Here is a 20,059-nt window from a genome sequence, read left to right as displayed (position 1 = left end):
AAAAATAACAGTTCATATAGGTGACGTTGTCCTGAGAAATAATAATAATAAAAAAAAAAACACGATTATTTAAAAAGAAACAGACATTGTAAGTAGTTACTCACAAGGTTACTCATTGAGTATTACTTTCAACGAATATTTTTTCAGTTGTACTTGAGTAATTTTTTGGATGACTACGTTTGCTTCTACTTGAGTAATATTATTTGGAAGTAACACTACTCTTACTTGAGAAAATTATTTGGCTACTCTACACACCTCTGCATATTATAAGTGCTGAAACGTCAACATTTTACAAATATGATAGCGTATATATCTTATTTTACTTTCACTTACGTTTTCTTGCCCTGTATAGTTTCCAAATAAAGATATATCAACCAAAAAAAAAAAAAATTTTTTTAAATAAAGATACGTCAACCAAAAAAACCAAAAAACAAATATATATATCGACGATAGTCTCGCGAGATTTACTTACTGGCGCGGATACGTACCAGGAAAAGAAGTGATTCAATTTAACGACGACTGCGTGTTGCGTCCTTAGTTCTTTAAATGTTGTGTCTATATTTTGCGTTGGTTGCATTATATTCCATGGGTTAGGGGCTACTAATTTCAAGTGAATCCAGCCGTACTGCTTTATTCTGCAGCGGAAATACAGCATGGGTCCTTAGCTGTCTCATACTATCTTCTGAGGTAAAACTGTCAACTTGGCCTATCGTAAACAATGGCGAGAGAAGAGAAGACAAGCTGGATGTTGACCGGCGCCACCGTCGTCTGTGTTCTCGCTCTCTATGTGCCGCGCGTGCAGAAGACAGTCCCCGGTGGTGATTCAGGTTGGTGTTAAATTACCCGTAGTCTGTAAACTAATTCGTCTTTCTTGCTTCAAGGGGTCACGTGGGTTTGTTTTGATATCGGGCAGCCACTCCAGCTGTAGTTAGAATACACGTGATAAAGGAAGCAAAATTTAATATTCTAGACTTATTATCACCCGTGTTTTAAACCCTACCATGTTGCTTTTACATGAACTATGGAATGCTTACTAGTGTGCACACTCATCCTTCTGACATCTACTGGAGAGGTTTGTTTCGGCAGACAGCCTGTTTGTACTGATGTGACATCAGTACAAACTGACTAATCCTCTCGATTAGTCGGCCGACTATTTTTACGATTAGTCGACTAATCTAATAATTTTTTTTTTTTTTTTAACTAATTTAATAATGACATTTTTGTTGAAGCTTATTAATTCACAAAAAAATTTTGGAACCTAAATTCTGTATTAATCTATAAATTAGAGATGTCCCGATCCGATATTTGGATCGGATCGGACGCCGATATGGGCAAAAAAATGCGAATCGGATCAACCGACACGGAAAAATTCAGATCCAGACTTCCGATCCAGTTTTTTTTTTTAACTCCGGTGCACCGAATTACATAATCCATTCCAGTTTTTGCTTCGGTTTCCCTAAAATTCGGTCCGCATTTTACGGCACACCTTCAACACACTACATTACCGTCTCCCAATTTACCGAGACTTTATCGGTAAAAATGTCAGCTGTGTGGGATCATTTCACCTTAAAGGACGACAAAGACGAAGAGGCAGAATGCAACATATGCCACAATAAAGTCAAGCGTGGTGGTAAAGCTGTAAGAAGTTTTAATACAACCAACCTAATCAAGCATTTAGCGAAATACCACCACAAACAATATGAGGAGTATGTTAAGAAATTGAAGACAAAAAGAAAGGTCCTACGCAACTAACAATGACAGAAACTTTTGCTATGCGTGACAAACTGGCACTCGACAGTCCCAAACCCCAGGGAATAACAAGAGTCATTGCCGAAGAATTCATTCTGGATGACGAGCCATTATCTCTCGTGAGTAAAGACGCACCATCCAACACTTAGAACCATGGTACAGCATGTCCAGCCGTCATTACACCCATGAGCGATTCAGCCGTGGAAGGTTCGAGAACGATTCACAAACATCCAAATTCCGATTATTGAAATATGTCAAGTAAAGCAGAACTAATACACAGCGCGGTCTTCGGGACGCAATGAGAAACGGACCGCATTGCGTCCCGAGAGTAAACATCATGCTAAGTTGTCATAGACCCGGGTAATGCCCATGCTCGACTCACGGCTTTAATTCAACTCATGCCGCTGGATAAAAAAACACAAGAATACCTGACTGCTGTTGACAGCCGCTACAAACTACGTCAACATCGTTTTACTGTAGATAATGGATATCATATGTATATAGAACTAGATGCAAAATGACAGACTCGACGGCGTTAGCAACATTGAAGTATGGAAAACTAGGTGCGTTAGTAAACAGTCGCCATCTTAAAGCAGGAGACTTCCCTAGTAGGCTGTTGTGAACCTTCCAAGCGAACCTAATTAACTTTTTATCTTTAAAATACTCCTAAATCGGCAAAATCTTGACTTGAATCTATCTTCAAAACAGTTTTAAAACTTTCACATGTCGAAAGTAGACTGAAGGGAAATTATGGCATAACGGGAGCAATTTTAACAACTTTAACAGTTGATCCACAAAATTAAATGAATTGAATGTTGTTTAAAGCTGCTGATACAGAATGGGGACTTGAGTATTTTATTTACTGTTTTAAAATGTTAACTTGATACTGAAATAGTCGTTTATTTAAACCCAAGAGGCTTTTTATACAATTATTGTAACTAATGCACGAAACATAAAAAGCATCTAATAGCTTAGAGGGTTTGTGGGATTTTCCACTGAGGTTGTTGGTGTGTTTTGCTTTTTTAAGACCGTTTACAATATTATTTGCACATTTTACTGACTGACTATGCCATTTATGGTTGTTATTTATAATGTTTTGTGTTTGTCACTGAATAAACAGGTCAGTTTTTTGTTACCAACTGTTGTGTGTTATTCAAACTCACCTAATTCAGCTGGCTAGTTGTTATCAAGAGTACTAAAACCCTTTTCAACATGAGTCTGACAACTAAGTAAGGAGGCTAAATAACTTTAAACTTTAACACATGCTCAGATAGGCCGGTATCGGCCAGTATCGGTATCGGATCGACAGTGCAAAACAATATCGGTATCGGATCGGAAGTGCAAAAACCTGGATCGGGACATCCCTAGTATAAATAAATAATATAAATATCAATAATAAATCACAAACAGTGAGATCAAATACTGCTGGCATTAACTAGTGCAAAAAAAAATCTAAATGGAAACACTGTGACTTCACCTTTTTAACAGGAGTCAAAACACTTCTTACTCTTTTTGTGGTATGTCTATATTGTTCTAAATGTTAAAATGAATTGCAATGGGCCTCATGTCCGGGACAATCATTTTCAGAATACTTTTTGTGAGTTCAGATGCTCTTTTTGGTGTGCATTCCGCATTGTTTGGGGAGGGGAAAAACTCTTCAACTTTTGTTTGTTTTAACCTGAAAATAGATAAAGCAGGGGGCACACTGAAATATTAACACTATTATTTTGAATGAAAGGCACACATACACATAGTAACAAAAATTAAATTTATAGTATTAATTTTGTAGTCTACTACTATATGTACATACTAGGGCTGTCAAACGATTAAAATTGTTAATCGAGTTAATCACAGCTTAAAAATTAATCGTAATTAATCGAAATTCAAACCATCTATAAAATATGCCATATTTTTCTGTAAATTATTGTTGGAATGGAAAGATAAGGCACAAGACGGATATATACATTCAACATACTGTACATAAGTACTGTATTTTGTTTATTGTGTTTATAACAATAAATCAACAAGATGGCATTAACATTCTGTTAAAGCGATCCATGGATAGAAAGACTTGTAGTTCATAAAGGATAAATGTTAGTAAAAGTTATAGAAATTTTATATATTAACCCCTCTTAATGTTTTCGTTTTAATAAAATTTGTAAAAATTTCAATCAAAAAATATACTAGTAGCTCGCTATTGTTGATGTCAATAATTACACAATGCTCATTGTGCTGAAACCCATAAATTCAGTCGCACCAAAGCGCAAGCAGAGGGAAACAAAAAACACAAGTAACAAGTGGACATGTCACTGTGCTGTCATTTTAATTTGTTTGAGCGGGGCATGTGCGTTAATTGCTGCATGGTTTTGCTGATGGCTTTGTAGTCTGGTTGATACTTGGTGGGGTTAAAGAGCATACGACGGGAGAAAAAAAAGTCTTAAATAGCATTATTATGTGAATTAGAATCATATTTTGAGACGATTCGACTATATACAACAATTTAGCAACGCGCAGATGACGAGAAATTAGTCTTTTAATCTGCCGGTTAACCACGCCTACCATTATAGGGCTCTAGCGTCCCCAACAGGTGGATGACGTCAGCGGGAGAATGGGCTCATCGGTTTTACTATTCAGCCCATTGAGGGGGAATTATTCAGAACGAGGAAAACGTGACGAAGAGAGCCGCAAAATGTCATTGTTTCAGTCTCTCTACTTCAATATTTTTACAGGATATTCTTTTTATCCAAGTATTTTTCCCCAATAGCTAAATAAATGGCTTGAGAAGGACTAGTCAGGCCGTCGAGGGGGAATTATTCACAACGAGGAAAGCGCGACGAAGAGAGCCGCAAAATGTCATTGTTTCAGTCTCTCTATTTCAATATATTTACAGGATATTCTTTTTATCCAAGTATTTTTCCCCAATTGCTAAATAGATGGCATGGTCGTGACAAATAACATGGTCTTGTGCTAAATGGAATATGAAATAATAAAAATGCACTTTTTCAGGACGACATGGCAAAATTACTCCATAATGGTCAAAACTGTCGACTTCACCTTCACTGTCGCACCTCCCGAACGATATTTTATGACACCTAAATCGGGCTTCTGTCAATCAATCAATCAATCAATCAATCAATCAATCAACTTTATTTGTATAGCACATTTAAAAATCCGCCAAGGAGACCAAAGTGCTTTACATAGCAAAACACAGCAAAATAAGTCAACTTTGAAAGATAAAACAAACACATAAAATAAAATAAATAAAAGACGAGGTCATAAACTGTCATTGCACATTAAAAGCTGAAGAAAAATAAAATGTTTTAAGACGTGATTTAAAATCCGTAAGTGAGGGGGCCTGTCTAATAGTAAGTGGTAATTGGTTCCACAGCCTGGGCGCCATCACCGCAAATGCACGGTCACCCCTAAGCTTCAGCCTTGATCTTGGGACTACTAGAAGCAGGTGGTCAGCTGATCTGAGGGTTCTGGTTGGACTGTAAGGCTGAAGCAGTTCTGACAAATATGGCGGCGCAAGATTATTCAAACATTTAAAAACAAATAATAATATCTTAAAATGTATTCGGTAATGTACCGGGAGCCAGTGAAGAGATGCTAAAATTGGGGTGATATGTTCACGCCTGCGGGTTCTAGTTAGGAGTCGAGCAGCAGAGTTTTGTACAAGTTGCAGACGGGCCAGTGCCGCCTGACCGACACCTGCATACAAAGAATTACCGTAATCCAGCCGAGTTGTGACAAAAGCATGAATCAATTTTTCCATATCAGAGCGTGAAACAATAGATTTCACCTTAGCAATCTGGCAAAGCTGATAAAAACAGTCCCGAACAACACAAGAAATCTGCTTCTCAAATTTAAAATCAGCATCAAATTGGACCCCTAGATTTTTGTTTCTTAAGAAACGGAGACAATGAACCGAGGTCAACATTCAGGGAGGCCTGGCTACTCGGTTTGAACACCATGACTTCAGACTTACTGTCATTCAAACTTAAAAAATTACATGAGAGCCACGACTTTATATCGTTGAGGCATTCAATAAGTTGACAGAAAGTGCCACTCTGCGCCAATGGAAAATAGATCTGACAGTCATCAGCATACAAATGAAATGAAACACCATGTTTTCTAAAAACAGAACCAAGAGGCAATAAATAAAGTGAAAATAAAAGAGGGCCGAGAACAGATCCCTGGGGAACCCCATGTGGAAGCGATGCCTTTTTGGACATGAAATTGCCCATTTTCACACAAAAACTCCGTTCATTTAGGTAAGACTTAAACCATTCAAGAGCGACACCTTGAATACCCACACTGTGTTCAAGACGAGAAATTAAAATCTGATGGTCTACGGTATCAAATGCTGCAGATAAATCTAAAAGAACTAAAACAACAAACTTGCCAGAGTCTGTTGCCAGAAGTATATCATTTGATACTCTTAAAAGTGCCGACTCAGTGCTGTGGAGGGATTTAAAACCAGACTGGAATGGTTCCGAAATCTGGTTTTCTTCAAGGAATGGTAGCAGCTGACTATAGATAACCTTTTCTAGTATTTTAGAGATGTATGGAAGATGAGAAATGGGCCTAAAATTTGAACAGAGGGTGGAGTCTAGGCCTCTTTTCTTCAATAAAGGTTCTACTACTGCATGCTTAAAGTCACATGGCAATGTGCCAGTAAGGAGACTACAGTTAATAATTTTTAAGACGTGTGGAGCAATGATGTCAAAAACCTCTTTAAATAAGCGAAGGGGAATTACATCCGAGGGGGAACCGGAGGGCTTTATATTACTAACAATGTTTTCGACCAAAGAAGAAGAAACTTGCTCAAACTGGGCGAAAACAGATGAACAGCGCATGGGAACGGAGGGATCATTGCAAAATGGTGAAATAGAGGCTCTAGTTGTAGCAACTCTGTCAATAAAGCATTGAAGAAAGCGGTCACATTTTTCATTTGATGCATCAGGATCTAGGGAAATTGGAGCATCGAGGACAGAATTGATAGTTTTGAAGAGAGCACGGGGATTATTACTACTAGCAATAATTTCCGATAGGTACTTGTGCTTCTCAGCTTTCACAGTCTTCTGATATTTCACCAAGCAGTCTTTTAGGATCTCCCAGGAAACGTGCAGCTTGTCCTTTTTCCAAGAGCGCTCCGCTCTCCTGCACTCTCGTCTGGCGGCGCGAGTGACGTCATTAAGCCAGGGCTCCGGTGCTGGTTTGACGTGCCGATTTTTTAGGGGAGCGATCGTGTCTAATGTTCGTAAGCAAACAGTATTAAAAGAAGCAACCAGTTCGTCAGTATTTAAACTCTCGGGTGAATGAGGGAGATCGTTGCTTATATCCAAAAAAGTCGATGAGAAAAGAGCTGGAGAGGAGGAGTGAAATGTGCGACAGCGTTTTGGGGGTGCGCAAAGTTTAGCTTCCCGCCGAATAGGAACGTCAAATACAATGGGCATGTGGTCTGAAAATACTACATCATGAATGTTCAGATTGGACACACACAACCCATGCGATAGCACCAAATCAAGCGTGTGGCCGAGTTGATGGGTAGGTCCGACCACCGATTGGACAAGATTAAAAGAGTCAATAACATTTAAGAAGCTGCCGGAGATTGGCTCATCAGGGCAACAGACATGAATGTTAAAATCCCCAAGAATGAGGACACGATCATATTTTGGTAAAATTTCAGCCAAGAATTCAGCAAAGTCACTTAAAAAATCCTTGTTGTACTTGGGTGGTCGGTAAATGACAGCGCACAGTACAGCGTGCCAGCGACCAATTTCGAACAGGCAGTGCTCAAAAGTCACGCAGGGTGCTTGCAGGCTGATCGGCCGGCTTATAAAAGAAGTTTTAAAAACAACTGCTACTCCACCTCCTTTTCGACCCTCAGCTCGCGGCGAGTTAAAATAGCAGCATTCCGGTGGTAACAGCTCGGCGAGAGAAGAGTACTCACCGGTGCTCAGCCATGTCTCCGTCACACATAAAAAATCCAGGGAGTCATTTCCCTTCCCCAGCTTTGGAGAATGTAAACAAACCAAGAGGCGTGACAGCTAGCCGACATGCTAACCCGAACCGAGTGATGTTTCAAAAGTCTTCGAAGCGGAAAATCACACATAACTAGCCCGGGTCATTTGACGTGACGACTGGGTTGTCGATTGTCTTCGCCCATCGGCAAACCGCCCGGGGAAGAGCAATTTAAAGCTCGTTCCCCGGAGAAGGGCGGCTGCAGTTGTGCAGCTAACGTACAGCTAATGTGCATGAGAACAGCTTTTTACATGCCTATCAATGATCAAACGTCAGTAGTCCTTTATTTAAAGTTTGTTGTGTTTACTTTGTAATCGCTGTATTCGCGGCTATTTTTAACACAAAGTTGCAATTTCTGATCGGGTGGAAAATTTGACAGAACGCCAGGCACATGAAGAGGGGAAAAAGCCGAGTATAGTGCTCGCCCGGCGGGAGAATGTGCGACAAGCCGCCGGCTTTCGGCCAAGGGGACAATGAGCATGTCAGCCACAAAATGCAAGCCACCTCCGTATTAAAATGATCCCAGTATTTGACATAATACGAAACAAGATGTTTACTCACTTCCTCGTTAAGTCCCATGGTCCCACAGTCGTACGGCTTGTTTTTAGCCAATATCCACGGTGAATGGGAACCTTTTGAAACTCCAAAAAGGCGCACACGCCTTCTGCAGCCGTTTGGCTGGCGTGATGCGGAAAATAAACAAATTAATCCGCAAAATCAACTGAATCCCCAGTCCTTCTCAGACAACAGTACGGCTATAAAGTGAAGAGGACTCCTCCTCCCGTACACGTCACAGCGCCCTCCTCCTCAATGCAAGACCGAAGCCGGAAGTCACTCGTTTTCATGGCGCGGGATTCAAAAAACTAAATAAATATAGCGATCGCTTCCACACACATCCAAGTGGTCCATATCATTCAGGATCATAAAATACTGCGTGTATTATGAAATAAACATGCTTTTTCGTGTCACAAGCACTTTAAGCTTCATGCAGGCTTTGAGAAATTTAGGATGCGTCTCTTTTCATCTTCACGAAGCGCCACGAATCCGCACACTGAAACATGTTTATACATCGGTAGATTTTTTTTGTTTAGCGAACTCAGTGAAGGACTTGGATAAACCCTCCCCTCTTGTTGTCCTTTTCATAGTCAAAACCTTGCAATCACGCTGAACTGAGATAGACTGCTTACGTCTTTTGACTCATCCAAAGCGAGAGAAAAAAAAACGGTGCTGCATATATGTCCTTCACTTACGTTGCCTCACCTTGATTAGACATCATGATGATACGATCGTGAACGTCTTTTATCTGTTTAATTATCTTTTCTTTATCCGAAAAGTCGTCAAATACTCTCCACAAAGGGAAATTCCTCTGTCCATTTCTGCTTAAAAGTATGACACTCCTCGTCTTTTTTCTTTTTGCCATCTTCTCAAAAGGGTTTCTAAAATTAGCTGACAAACGTGGAAAACGAAACTAAAAATGAGGGAAGTCTGCTTCACGCACATGCGCATATCGGCCGCAATTTTTGACAGCAAAATACGGCGACCTCAATGGCGTACCGCACGCTACACGTCACCTCCGCTGATTAATATTCATGACGTTAGCTAATGTTGCTAAGGGGGGGACACGCTTCCGTTTGTCCCCAATAGTAAAGGAATGGAAATAGTGTACGAAGGAGATGTTTACAGAGCTAAACCTACCAATTCTGTCTGAAAATAATGTCACTGGTGCCAAATTCACTGATAAAGATGTGGAAGAACATACAAATGTTCAGTTAAAGAGATGGCTTGAGTGTCAAGGGCTGAAAAAGACAGAAAAAAACGAGCCGACCTAAGCACAGCCTTAGCTTTTTTATCGACACCTTTTTCTTACGCTACTGACAATGACATACTCCTGTTTCTACAATCTCTTTTACCACCATATGCACCGTCAATCTTGTATATTATATTAAAAATAGCAATTTACATAACTATTTTTGTGTCGCGATCGCAAATTCGACTCGTTGACAGCCAACGAACAGTTTTTCATTAATAACAAATCTTAATTCTATGATTTATTTACACTTCCCCCTTATTAAAGTTTTTTTTTTTTTTTTACAACAGAAAAGGTAACAGTGGCAGTCAGATACCATTTTAATTCTTTTCAGGTCATTCATTGTCAGACAAGCAGCACGGCAAAACGCCATGCTAAAAAATAAGTAAAAAATATCAAAATGGCTTACCTCTTTGTCCTCTGAAGGACCATGCCAACCCAACAAAATGTTTACTGCATATGAAATGTGAATGGCTTCATCTAGCTGGCGTTAAGTTTTTGGTTTCGGGAAACGGATGAAGAAAACATCCTTCACATGTCGTTATATCTACAGTTGTTTCTACAAGTTCCATAACAGCAATGTTTGTTTTTGAAAGATTACCGGAGAAAAGTAGCACAAATATAATGGTTTCTATGCGGGGGCGGGTATATAACGTCCCACTTCTCCTTTACGATGCAACGTCACGGTCTAAAAATTAAACAGTGTCTCTGCTTCATCTGCATTCCCAATGCGATTGATACATGAACAGAAAGATAGACACAACGACATGTATGTTTGCCACTTTTCCACATGAATCACTGCGAACCGGCTTTCTAGTCGCCGGTTGTAGTATATGGACTACGTGTCCCATGATCACCCTGGGCTCACGCAGCCTATGACATGGGACTTGGGGGGGGGGGGGGGTCCTAACGTAGCACATCTAGTTTGCTATATAATGATATCTAGTGTGAGTGTTGTTGGAGCATTAAAAAAGTTAACATATGCTACAAAAGTCACGTCTGCTCATTACTGCACAACACCAGCACATGACCGATGACCGTCGCGGTTTCACGCAATGCGCAACGGAGTATCACGAAACTTTTTATTTTTTATTTTTTAATAATTAAAGATTTTTCTGCGAGCCAGATGCAGCTGTCAAAAGAGCCAGATCTGGCTCGCGAGTCATAGGTTTCCAACCCCTGCCCTAGGCACTTATGACGTCACACGGAGGCCACTTGGAGGGCGGAGGGAAAGTGGGCGGAGGGGATTGAAAGACATAAATGCAACACACTTGCTCTCGTTCACTCACAGACCAGACAATCATGGATCAACCACATGTTGTTGAAGTGGCGCTATACTGCCTATTCCAAATCACACAAAATATACGGAGACTCATGTCATTAAGACGTAGACGTATTCCACTCTTGATGGCAATATGTGGGTACCTGGGAATTATCATAATTGTTAGTTTTGTATGAAATTTTATTTGGGCAATTCATTATTTATTTATTTGTCTTTACCTTATAATTTGTAGACAGATTTGTTGTTTAAATACATTTACCGTATTTTTCGGACTATAAGTCAGTTTTTTTTCATAGTTTGGCTGGGGGTGGGACTTATACTCTTGAGCGACTTATGTGTGAAATTATTAACACATTATATAATTTCACATGTTTATTTTGGTGTTTTGGAGTGACACTGATGGTTTGGTAAACTTGTTAGCATGTTCTTAATGCCATAGTTGTCTGAATAACTCTTAACAGCTGTGTTACATTAACATAGCGGCCACGTTCGCATTTCGTTCTTCATGCATCATGTAACATTATCATACTGTACACTTATTCAGCATGTTGTTCTCTATTGTATCTAAAGATGCACCGATACCGATACTAGTATCGGCAGGGGGCGCCGATCCGGCCCGAAATGGTGGTATCGGTATCGGCGAGTACCAACAAAGACGGCTCCGATACCATTTACCGGTCCATTATTATAACATTTGACCACAGCCTTTTTCTCCTCCTGGCGCTCACTACACTCTGTCTCTGTGTTGTGTGATGACACGTGAACACCAAGCAGCTATCGCTATTGGCCTGCTCCAGACCAGTGAGTGCAAGCCAATAGCCACTCCTGACCAATCAAAAGGGGGCTTTTTCATATGGACGAAAAACAAACTAGGAAATATGGCGGCGGTCGGGAAATATTTCCAAATAGAAATCCCCTCGATTAAACTCAATGGCTGCATGCAAGATTTGCGGCCTTAAAGTTTGGAGATGTGGAGTTAAATCGGCCAGTTTCAATACCTCGAACTTGATAAAACATTTGAAGACGAAACGTGAACGAACACAACGAGTTTGAGCCTGCAAGAGCAGGACTGCTATCCAGAGGAAGAAGGCCGCTGGACCGGAGCAACAATCTCTGGTCAGTTCACTTCGTCTACTTTACTTTTATTGTCTTTTACTGAAAGAAATGCCGCAGTAATTTGGGAAGTGTTTCCAAAGTAGGGTTGCCACCTTTCAGAAATAGAAATAAGGGACTCCCACCTCCCGAAAAAAAGAGAGACGGGATGCTGTGGTCAATTATTATTACTTATAATTGTTAGCGTCCGCAAAAGCGGAAACAAGGTTGAACCTCGAAGCAGACAACAAGCGGGGGATACATAAAAGGGTTTAATGATTGCAAACAAAAAATAACACGCAATCGCGGGATAGTAGAAATAACAAAAGGAGTCCGTGACAGCAGGTCGACGGACAAACTCGTAGGTTACCAAAGACGATAGGCAGCGGTTACAAACGAGAGCAGCACACTAACAGAAAAACCCAATGCAGGGGCGTAACAAGCAAATGTAGTGAGATTATTGTGCCAGATGTCAAATAGCGATCAGCAAGGCAAATATCTCGGCAGCCTTCTCTGAGGTCACCCGTGCTTAAATGCTGCGTTGATGAGCCTGCATTGGATTCAAGTGTGATGTCAGGAACGCCCCCACTACCAGCCCAGCAAGAAAACACAATCTAACCAGCAGCAGAATGTGACAATAATTTCATGAAAGTTGCACTGTTTGGACTTTGAGAGGTTTAAAAAAGTTTATTCAGTTCATTCAGAGTTTATTATTATGAATTTATTTGTACTTTCTTACTGTTGGGCAAGTATTATACATGTTTTATTAATTTCACAAATTTAGCACTATTTTGGGTTTATTCAAAGGTTTATTCAACTATTGTCTACTAGGGTTTAGTGTACTTTTTCCTATTTTGCAAAGGTAAGCAACAGCCTGACAAAGCCTTGATAGCAATGATTTCACATCCAATTATGTAGCTCTTTGGAGAAGAAAAAAAAAAAATTAAGGGAAAAAAAAAAAAAAATATATATATATATATATATATATATATATATATATATATATATATATATATAAACGGGGTGGTATCGGTATGGTATCGGTATCGGCCGATACTGCACAGCCAGGTATCGGTATTGGGGCCAAAAAATGGTATCGGTGCAACATTAATTGTATCTTTATTTTAAATTTCCTTTCAAGATGACATATCTATTCTTTGTGCTGGATTTTATCAAGTAAATTTCCCCCAAAAATGTGACTTGTACTCCGGTGCGACTTAAATGTTTTCTTTTCCTCTTCATTGCGCATTTTTGCGCTGGTGCTACTTATACTCAGGTACGACTTATAGTCCGAAGGACACGGTAACCTACTTTAGTTTAAATCAGTTTTAGTTTCAGTCCCTCCCAACGTCATTTGATTGACAGACCCTTCCTTTTGTTAAAAGCAAAAATAGAAAAGGCTAGCGAAATAGAAAAGTCAATGACAAAAATTGTCAGTTTTTTACTTTTGTGATTTTTAATGACAAAATATACTTTTATATTTTTATTTAATTATTCATTCATTTCTCTTTATATTTATTTTTGGGCACGCCTGTGATTCCATACGTTCTGCCATGACTGTCACAAACAGTCTATGTATTTTTTTAACAGCAATGAGGAATTTTACAATTGAAGGGCAGTTTGGTATAACATTCAAACACCGTGCTGGCTTCTTAATTCATTTTCTTCTTCTTTGGTGGTAAATAGACAGGTGCCAACGTTGTCTGGGGTTCATTATCACCACTGCATGGACATACAGTGCTGGCCAAAAGTATTGACACTGTCAGATAATGCTCACTTTCTCCCAGAAAATGATTGCAAATACAAATGCTTTGGTAGTAATATCTTCATTTATTTTGCTTGCAATGAAAAAACACAAAAGAGGATAGAAAAAAAAAATCATTATCATTTTACACAACACTCCAATAATGGGCCGGACAATAGTATTGGCACTCTTTGAAAAATCATGTAATGTTTTTCTAATTTGTGTAATTAACAGCACCTTTTACTTACCTGTGGAACATAACAGGTGGTGGAAATAACTAAATCACACTTGCAGCCAGTTAAAATGAATTAAAGTTGACTCAACCTCTGCCCTGTGTCCTTGTGTGTGCCACATTGAGCATGGAGAAAAGAAAGAAGACCAAAGAACTGTCTGAGGACTTGGGAAGCAATGTTGTAAGGAAACATGGACAATCTCAAGGCTGCAAGTCCATCTCCTAAGACCTGAATGTTCCTGTGTCTACAGTGCGCAGTGTCATCAATAAGTGTAAAGCCCATGGCACTGTGGGTAACCGCCCTAAATGGGGATGAAAAAGAAAAATTGACGAGAGATTTCAACGAAAGATTGTGCGGATGGTGGATAAAGATCCTCGAGTAACATCCAAACAAGTTCAAGCTGTCCTGCAGTCCGAGGGTACAACAGTGTCAACCAGTACTATCCGTCGGCGTCTGATTGAAAAGGGACACTATGGTAGGATACCCAGGAAGACCCTACTTCTGACCCAGAGACAAAAGACAGGTTGGAGTTTGCCAAAACTTACCTGAGAAAGCCAAAAACGTTTTGGAAGAATGTTCTCTGGTCAGATGAGACAAAAATAGAGCTTTTTGGGAAAAGGCATCAACATAAATTTTGCAGGAAAAAAAACTAGGCCTTCAAAGAAAAGAACACAGTCCCCACAGTCAGACATGGTGGAGGTTTCGTGATGTTTTGGGGTTGCTTTGCTGCCTCTGGCACGGGACTGCTAGACCGTGTGCATGCCATTATGAAGTCAGAAGACTACCAACAAATTTTGCAGCATAATGTAGGGCCCAGTGTGAGGAAGCTGGGTCTCCTTCAGAGGTCATGGTCTTTCAGCAGGACAATGACCCAAAACACACTTCAAGAAACACTAGAAAATGGTTTGACAGAAAGCACTGGAGACTTGACCAGACCAGACCTGAAACCCATAGAACACCTGTGGAAAGATCTGAAAATGGCAGTTTGGAGAAGGCACCCTTCAAATCTCAGAGACCTGGAGAAGTTGGCCAAAGAAGAATGGTCTAAAATTTCAGCAGAGCATTATAAGAATTTCATTGATGGATACCGGAAGTGGTTGTTCGCAGTTATTTTGTGGTTGTGCTAACAAATATTAGGCTGAGTGTGCCAATACTTTTGTCCGACCCATTTCTGGTGTTTTGTGTAAAATGATAATGATTTAACTTTTTTTTCATTATCTTTTGTGTTTTTTCATTGCAAGTAAAATAAATGAAGACATTATTCCCCAAAAATTTGTAATCGCAATCATTTTTTGGGAGAAATTGAGCTTTATCTGACAGAATTGCAGGGGTGCCAATACTTTTGGCCAGCACTGTATTTTCCGTGCACCACTGCAATGCATTATGGGATATAGGGAGCTCTGAAGTGACCATCGTTGTTGACTTGATCACTAAGCCCTCAAGGGGTCGATCTCACCTAGTTCACTTAAGCTTAGAGAAATGGAATAGCCCTTAGGATGGCAGCGGGGGATTCCCCCAAGAGCAATTGCCTAGGGCAAGTGAGCGAGGGCGCATAAAACCGTTATTGAAATGCAGCCCCAGTCTTTCTTGTGATTTATTAATTAAAAAAAAAATTTTTTTTCCCAGATCAGTTCCTGTTCATTTTGGGGCATTTAGAGGTTACTTCCTGAATGTCATTATCTTTCCTTAGAGTCACTTCCTATTCATTTCTTGAGTCACTTCCTTTTCAGTTACCCAACATCAACAGGAATAACCTGTAAATGTCCCAAAATCAACAGGAAGTGACCAGTAAATTCCCCAAAAGGAGAAGGAAGTGACAGAAAATCTACAAGAAATGACGTGAAATGCCCCAAAATGAACTCATTTCCTGGCAATGGCTGCCACTGACCTCATTCATTCGTTCACTCGCTGCCATCCCTCCCATTTCAAACGGATTGGACTTCTACTAGTGATGAACTCATTCCTATTCACAGCTGAAGGTTTAAAAGAGCTTATTTTTCTGTTCATTAGTTGTATTGTTGATATAGTTATATAGTTGTTGTTATCCTAGAACGATTTTCTGACCCATGTATCGATAATTGCTTCATAGCCTTATTGTGAGATCGTTATCGTGAACCTTGTATCGTATCATGAGGTTCCCACCCCTAATGTGGACTGCATCTCATTCACTCGTTCACTCTCCTTGTAGGCCGACGCGCCTGTGATGCAGTGGAAGAATACCTTACATATTTGCAGAGAATGTTCCGTTGAGATAGTGAAGTTACAGACTTTTAAATTGGCCAAATGAAGGGTCTGCTGCTTGTTAGCTGAGCAGCACGCTGGCATACAAGTTGCGGAAAAAAACACACATTTGCACATTGCAACCGTATGAAACGCTGAACCAGTTAGCACCGAATAGCCTGCCCGCTCTCATGAATGAGGATGGTAAAACGGGGGGGGGGGGGCTTCGAAAGAAAAAAAATGGCCAGCCTCTTCGCCACAGTGTTTAGGGACGGTGCAGGATGCCCGTTCCGATAGTGCCAGCTGAATTCCCCAGGTCTCCGTCTCCATGTCCTAATCTCTTTAGGTGTGATGTGCCCTGGAGAAGTTTGAGCACAGCCCCGCGGGCACACTGTTGTCTAGGAATGCGGAGTGTGGAAATGCTGCGGATTACGGGAAGACCGGTGTGGGTGCCCGTGCTCCGCTATCACAAAGACTCTTGGCAACCTCAACGCTCCCCCGTCGAGTCTGTATCGTCCCTTGTTTGGCGGCGGGCTGCAGAACTGCCTCACTGTGAGATGCTTTTTCTCACTTAGCTTGATTTATGTCGAATAGTGGAAAAGTGTGCCACCGCTGAGGGAAAATCGGAAGCTGACGAAGGACGAGAAATTGTGGAAGCGGCGGCAAGTGTTGGCTGCTCCTTCCCGGTGAAATGGAGCTGTGAAAGTGTTTAAGCTGCGCAGGTGGAGGAGTTCTGACTTCACGCTCCATTAGACTGATAAGAGTTAGGGATCCTCGTGTGCCACCAAATGTAGGCATTAAATGTAACAGTAAGCTTGCCAAGGTATGAGTGCTGTTTACTGTGCCTTTTACCCTAATTTTATGTGTGATATTTGTATGTTCAAATTAGTCTTTTTTTCCCCCAGAAAAATAGTCCCCCAGATTAACACAATTTGAGCTTGACCAACATTTTCTGGAAAAAAACATGAGGTCACTGACTCATGTACTGATTAAATCAGGCATTTTCCTTTTTCATTGCCTTTTAGTAGTTTATGCGATGCTAGGAAACCGGTGGCAGCAAAATGAATGTGTGTGTGGTGATAACCATAAAACCATGGATGGAAGTGTAAAAGCAATAAGTTTGCAACATTGTTTTTTTTTTTATAGTCAGGGGTGCACATAAGTGGTCCGCATGCGCGCATGCGTACTGGACGTATACAAACGCGCTGGGCCTCAACGGCTTCCATACGCTTTTGTGTACCGATGGCTGACCACTGTATTTGCGGCGGACACGAGATAATCACTTCTCAAAATGTCGGAGGCGGGCCCCACTGAGTAATTATTTCCGTGTTCCCCCACCCCCGTCAAAGGACAGACAGACGACAGAGACGTCACCGGAGCTACCGAAAAAAGGACTTTTGCTGAAAAGTGGCTGCAGGAGGTACCATAGCTAGAAGCAAAGGATGCTCGCACGGATATGTGGTACAAAATTTGCCGTGAGAATCGCTGATAAGAGCAGCGCATTTTATGTAGGGTCCAAGAATTTCAGCCATCCAAACTTTGAAATGCACGAAAAAAACAGAGCATGTGGCAATTAAGCAAACTATCGATGTCAGGCAGCACCCCACTCGCCCTATGGACAAGTGGCGGAATAAAGTTAATGAAGAGCAGCGCCATGCACTGACAAACGTGTTTTTGCTCGCATTTCACAAAGCTAAACATGCACGTTTGAGCATGAGCTCTTATGAGGAGGAGGACATCCCACTTTTACAAAGGCTTGGAGTTAATGTGGGAGCCGCATAATGCCCTTTATTTTGAATTAGTACTGCTTTTATGTTTTTTTCTTTACATTTCACTTCAAAGTAATGGCAATTTTGTTGTGCCAGTTGATGTTAATCAGGCATTAATTGTTAATATAATTAATCAAAGGTATTTGGCGCTAACTAAAGCTTGTCATAATTTTATCGCATCAGGCGGGTCGGCTCTCAAGCTCAATGAGGACCAAGTCACATCTCCAGGTCCTCCTCTGAGAACCTGGGCAAAAAAAATATGCACCCCTGTTTATAGTCCACGATGACAATAACGAAACTAATAACGAAAGCGGCAAAGGGGTTATGGGAGGACAGAAAGGAAGGAAGCAGACATAAGAGAACAACAAAAAACTACATGTAATATATTATTAACTATGAACATAGTGGTTCTATTGTTAGCTAATTACAGTATATTTACCTGTAGGGGGGCTGATAACTGAGATGCAAGGTGAATCAAAAGATGTGATCAGGTGGGGTGGAGCGTATACCATTCTGCAATGTGAGGTGGGGAACCAGTATTATGTAAATCACCTGTAAGATATCCTATTCCATGCTACCTGATCACTAATCCTGGCACCGAAAATCACTCTACCTGAGTGCCTCTTATTGCATCCAGTCATACGTGAACCCGCTCAGACGTGTAATTGTCTTGCCGGTTACAAATAAAACCTTTAAGAAAGGATCACAAAGTTGGCGTTGTCCTTGTAGGCACTACAAATGTGCTTGTCTTTCAATGCTCATTCCAAATTGTTGAAAAGCTTTCATTTATTCATTTTTGGACTAAAACCTTGAATTTTTCCCAGACGTAAACAGTATTTGTTGATGAAACTGGTTGAAAACTAACACATTTTGAAATGACTGAAGATGCAAAAAAACATTGGTTCACAACAATATTAAGTAATTCATTCGCAGCGGGTGAGTCGTTTTTACATTTTTACAATTGTGTTGTTTTTCCTGTGGTTAGCTTCTCTTCATATTTACGTACGCCAATTTACAAAGTCACTAAAGGGACATCAACAAAAATAAATTTAAACCATCTGGAGCGCATCAGATTGTTTCTAGTGCGCACCAGAAGCAATCTTGTAAACATTAGCATTATATAGCATTTGAGCTAGCGGACTTTTGCCATGCAAGTTAGCCAATTGTTGTTTTGTATGATCCACATTAAAAAAAAATATGTGTATAATATATACATTTTTTAATTAATATTTTGATATCATTTGAGGCTAATCTCAGGCGCACATTGGACACCAGCAGTTTCGGCGTGCTAAAAATGATAATACAGGATTGAGTTTTACTTCAGTCTTAGATTCACCTAGTGCCTGAGCTTAGCCTTAAATGATATAAAATATAAATAAATGAGCATCTAAGTACAACAAAAGAAAATTGGCTAACTTGCATAGCAAAAGTCTGCTAGCTTAAATGCTCTATAATGTTACCAGATTTTATATCTAGTGCGCACCAGAAACAAACAGGTTTCTGGTGCGCACCACATACTTTCTGGTGCGCAGCAGATGGTTTAAATTTATTTTATTTCTGTCGATGTCCCTTTAGGGGGTCCGTACCAATTTACAATGTTTTTCTTCCATTTTTTTATTTATTTACAAAGTTAGCCATCATGGAGTGGATTTACAGTAATTTGGCTCTGGAAATGTGACTATTTTTTAGGACATGCACACGCACGTCTTTTGTTTCACTGCTTAATTTATTGTAGTATACGAGGGCATGGCTTTTATTTGACGGCGGTCAAATGGTTTTTCTCTCCGGTGCCGGTAGAGGGCACCGTCTTGAACCCAAACATTTATCAGCGTCAGTTCATCTGAACCAAATTTCAATTTTCATGTGTGGGAGATGTAAACATTGGGTGAAAAATCAGCATAATTTGAAACGCTCTGGGTGTATTCTGGCACAAATGGGTTTGCGCCCAGCTACATTAAAGCTCGCTCAAATAGCTTTTTAGAAGTAGGAGGGTGTCTCCTTTCATTGCACGTTGTGCCTCACACAGAGCTTGTCATGAAATTGTGGAGCCGGCTCTTATTTTTTGCAGCTTACCTCATTCTGTGACTGTCACCGGCATCGCCTTTTTTTTCCTGTTTGTGCCCAGCGGACTGAAGG

The 20,059-nt window shown here is 40.4% G+C and overlaps 1 protein-coding gene across 3 annotated transcripts in view; it reads left to right on the top strand.

Moving 5' to 3' along the window:
* The first annotated feature begins 473 nt into the window (after window positions 1-473).
* Window positions 474-20,059, top strand: part of tmem260 (transmembrane protein 260) — a 131,037-nt gene continuing 111,451 nt past the window's right edge. For all 3 annotated transcript variants that reach the window (XM_057858894.1, XM_057858893.1, XM_057858892.1), the window contains exon 1: window positions 474-827. In XM_057858894.1, coding sequence (XP_057714877.1) covers window positions 719-827 — 109 coding nt within the window. In that variant the 5' untranslated portion in view covers window positions 474-718. The remainder of the gene's footprint in view (window positions 828-20,059) is intronic.

Source organism: Corythoichthys intestinalis, chromosome 15, assembly GCF_030265065.1.
Source record: "Corythoichthys intestinalis isolate RoL2023-P3 chromosome 15, ASM3026506v1, whole genome shotgun sequence".
Lineage (NCBI taxonomy): Eukaryota > Metazoa > Chordata > Actinopteri > Syngnathiformes > Syngnathidae > Corythoichthys > Corythoichthys intestinalis.
Note: the sequence above shows the minus strand (reverse complement) of the source record. Positions and strands in the feature narration are given on the sequence as shown.